General features: G+C 43.1%; 1 protein-coding gene across 1 annotated transcript; it reads left to right on the top strand.

Annotated features, from left to right (window-relative positions):
- The first annotated feature begins 261 nt into the window (after positions 1-261).
- Positions 262-2,448, top strand: LOC129760284 (U2 small nuclear ribonucleoprotein auxiliary factor 35 kDa subunit-related protein 2). Its single transcript, XM_055757918.1, has 6 exons — positions 262-421; positions 482-1,055; positions 1,120-1,358; positions 1,501-1,604; positions 1,800-1,959; positions 2,025-2,448. Exons 1-6 carry the CDS (start codon positions 396-398, stop codon positions 2,446-2,448), a joined length of 1,527 nt encoding a protein of 508 aa, XP_055613893.1. The 5' UTR covers positions 262-395.
- Positions 2,449-3,931: the final 1,483 nt, after the last annotated feature.

The following is a 3,931-nucleotide window of genomic DNA, read 5'->3' as shown; positions in this document are numbered from 1 at the left end:
ATTTAGCAAAAATATCAATATTTACGATAATAAATTTTAAAATTTACATCCCTGTGTATTTTTACACGACGGCTTTTGTGATCCGATCTCGTGCATTGGTTTCAATCTAAATTTACACGCCTCAAAAATTACATCCTGGAAAAAAATAAACCGTGATAGAATTTTACATCGAAATCGATGTTCCGTTTTCGTGCATCGTTTTCGATCTAAATTTACACGAATTTTTCTTGCTGTGTAAAAGCAGGACAAATCCTGAAAAATCAAGGCACCTGGCACCCCTAAAGCGGGTGCATGTTTGTTTACATTTTGCAGCAGCTGGTTCCGTTTGCATTTAATATCAGTGAATTTAATAAATAGTTTTTAGTGAAGTTAAAGGTTTCAAATGTTAAATAAGTATGGAAACGAAGCCCCAGTTGAAGAGGTAAGCCAATTTTACAATTACCATAGTTTTTTGGCCTGTAAACATGTCCCATTTTTGCAGCCGCAAAGACTGGAGGAAGCTGTTCAAAAAACTTCGCCGAAAGCGAATCCGGAAGAAACTGGCCGCGGGGAGGGACCGGTTGGAGCAGGAAGCGGAATCCCGTAAAATGAAAAACCCTGAATACCGAGCTTATTTGGAGGAACTGGAGCGGCTTGAGGAACAACGGAAACAGCAAGAGCAGGAACGTTCCCGCTTCGAAAACGCTCTCTGGGTAGATCGGGAAAGAACATTTCAGCTTGAGTTTGCCGAGAAGAAGAAACGGTTGGAGGAGGCTGACAAAGTTGAACAGGAAAAAAGAGAAAGAATAAAGCAGCAGTTTGAGGAGCGTCAGCGGAAAATCAAACAGGCCAAGGAAGAAAATGAAAAGCAACTGGAGGAACTTCGCAGATTGCAACGTGAACGGGACCGGCTAATGGAAGAATTTGCTGCTGGCATTCTTGATCACGAAACTGGTCTATCTGTGTTGAGTCACACACGTCCGGGTGCAAATACCTGCTCGTTTTTCACAAAAGTGGGTGCATGTAGACATGGAGTAAGGTGTACTTCCGATCATCAAACTCCCGGATTGAGTGAAGTATTTGAATCTTATTTTCGTTCTAAGTATAACAATCTACACACTCAACTGTAATTATTTGCAGATCATTTTTATTCCCAACTTTTTCGTACATCCGGCTTTGGATGAACGGCAGCATCCCGAATATGGCCAGGATGGTGGCATCGAGTTCGACGAAGAAGAGATAAACCAAAGTTTTAGGGAATTTTTCAAAGATATCGTCGATGAGTTTGAAACATTTGGACCAATCAAAGGTGTATTTGTTTCTAGAAACTATTTACCGCATTTAAGAGGAAGTTGCTACATAGAATATCAAACTAAAAGGTATGAATTATCACCGAAATCAGTACGGAATATTAGCAAACCGTTTAAATAAATTATCAATTTCTCGATGACATCACATTTAAATTGTTCAATCTTACTTTCCTGATGGTAAGTTAAAATAATATGATAATTTCGGTTCTAGGAGTGCAGCTCAAGCTTATCAAAGGATGAATGGACGTTTTTACGCATCCAGGCAATTGCGAGTGGAGTTCAGATCATCAATATCCTGGTGCCATGCTGTTTGCGGTAAATTGATTTGAAGAGTATCCTTTTGCAAAAACAAAACTGACATACCAAAACCTAAAATTTACATATCTTGGTTGCTTATAATTTAAATATCATTGTTGTGTATGCAAATTTACCTTAACCAATAGCTATTTTGCTGGCAGGACAGACTTAAATTTCAGGGCTTTTGAAACGTTCATGTGCTTTTCCCTGCAGGGCTGAACATCCAATCGCGTTGTCCGAAAGGACGAAACTGCAACTACCTTCACCTGTTCGTTAATCCACGCGGTCGTTATCGGTACGATCATCAAAGGGAACTTAGATCGTCCCGTACGGTTTCTCAACGATGCTCTCAACGAAGTCAACTTTCGGAGAAGTAGTTTAAATGAAAAAATTTACAGAACCGACAATATGACTTGAATTTTTTTTTTCTTTTCGTAGAAGCTGGGATGACATCGATATACCGAGGAAAGAGCGCAGGAATTGGCGTTGGTCCGAAACGCCGGAAGTCGAGATACCCATGAGTCGAAGCAGTAGATCACGCTCTAAATCACGGAATCAATCGACTGTCGAGGATCGAAGGCACAGAGAAAGGTCGCGGAGTCGAGATTCTTACAGGAGTCAGTCTGGTAGAAGCAGTCATATGCATTCAGATTGCAGTGACAGGAGAAGCTCTCGAGATCATTCACCGAGACGACGATCTAGAGAAAGGGAGAGAAGACCTCGTAGAAGTAGGACACCTAAACGTAAAAAGAAGAAACGGTCCCGGTCTCGGAGTCGAAGTCGAACTCCTGTACTGAAGAAGAAGAAAAGTAAAAGGTATAAAAGTGAAGAAACAAGATCAAAATCGGAAAGAATCGAATGAAAATTTGTTAATAAACATTTACCATGTGCTTTAATTTAATTCGTTTTTAATGCAGATACTCTGCTATGGTGCAATAATCTCCCCATTGTAACCGGTTGGTTACAAATCGTTTGATTTTTGTTTTCATTTTGTAGTTATGTATATTTAGCTCTAGAAAATTCATGTTCCTTGTACAGTCTCAGAACAAGAACCACAGTAGGCTACATTTTACTGCTGGCCGCTGTATTAAAAGAGGAGGCAGAGGAGAAGAAAAAGAGAAAATGGAAGGCGAAAAGGCCCACGAACGTGACGATTGAGAATCAAGGGCCGATTCTTCAATATCAGCATCATCAACGTGCATAGCCCTCACCTCGGAAGTACCGTCCTCAGATTTATAGATATCGCCGCCTCCAACGAATGGTCGTGTCGTATGAAATACCTTTTTCCTGCACCGCCTTCCAAAAAAGTGTATCTAAAGATCACCGTACCAAACGCAATCACAGATCGACCACGTTTTGATAGACAGCCGGCACTTCCTGGACATCATTGACGTCAGATCCTTTCGAGGCGCCAACATCGAGTCAGACCATTATCTGGTGATGGCGAAGATGCGCCCAAAACTCTCCGTAGTGAACAACATACGAAATCGACCCTCGCCTCGGTTAAATATCGCACGACTGAAGCAACCTGAGGTCGCGACAGACTACGCGCAATCGCTCGAAGCAGCGCTGCCGGCAGAGGTCGAGCTTGGCAAAGCCCCTTTCGAGGACTATTGCGATACCATCAAGAAAACCATCAACAGCGTTGCGGAGAACGTCATCGGGCATGTGGAACGAACTCGACGGAACGACTGGTTCGACGAGGAGTGTAGGAGGGTGATGGACGAAGAGAATGCCGCGTGGGCGGCAGTAGTGCAAAGAAGCACGAAATATGAAAAAGCGCGGCCTGAAGGAGGAGGAACTCGAGGAGCTGGAGCAGCTGCATCGTTCCAAGGAAACAAGAAAGTTCTATAAGAAACTCAAGGCATCCCGCAAAGGCTTCGTGCCACAAGCAGAATTGTGCCGGGATAAGGAAGGGGCATCCTGACGGACAATCGAGACGTGATCAAAAGGTGGAAGCAGCCCTTCGATGAACACCTGAACGGCGCAAATGCAGGAGATCAACACGGCGCAGCGGGGGAAGGTACATCGCCAGCATAGCCAACAACAGCCACTCCCAACGATGAGTGAAGTTTAGCCAGCTGAATAGTAACAGTCAGCTGGGAAGGATGGCATCGCAGCTGAACTGGCTGAACTTATCAAAATGGGCCCGGACAAGTTGGCCGATTGCGTACACCGTTTGATGGTCCGGATCTGGGACACAGTACACCCAAAATAATTTTCACTTAAAAAATAAGTGACATCTGTAGTAAATTCTCGCCATACGTAATTTCATTTGAATTTTAAGTGATGGGTCAAGTGAATTCACTTAAGTGACCGGTCAAGTGAATTACACTATGACGTTC

This window comes from Uranotaenia lowii, unplaced genomic scaffold (assembly GCF_029784155.1).
Source record: "Uranotaenia lowii strain MFRU-FL unplaced genomic scaffold, ASM2978415v1 HiC_scaffold_551, whole genome shotgun sequence".
NCBI lineage: Eukaryota > Metazoa > Arthropoda > Insecta > Diptera > Culicidae > Uranotaenia > Uranotaenia lowii.
The sequence above is the reverse complement of the archived record's forward strand: the minus strand, read 5'-3'. Positions and strand labels throughout refer to the sequence as shown.

Bases quoted from the DNA above. Each gene is read 5' to 3' on its own strand.
- LOC129760284 (XM_055757918.1), top strand. From the start codon at position 396: ATGGAAACGAAGCCCCAGTTGAAGAG. The intron at 1,056-1,119 runs GTATTTGAATCT...AATTATTTGCAG, and splicing joins AAACTCCCGGATTGAGTGAA to ATCATTTTTATTCCCAACTT. The intron at 1,960-2,024 runs GTAGTTTAAATG...TTCTTTTCGTAG, and splicing joins CGAAGTCAACTTTCGGAGAA to AAGCTGGGATGACATCGATA.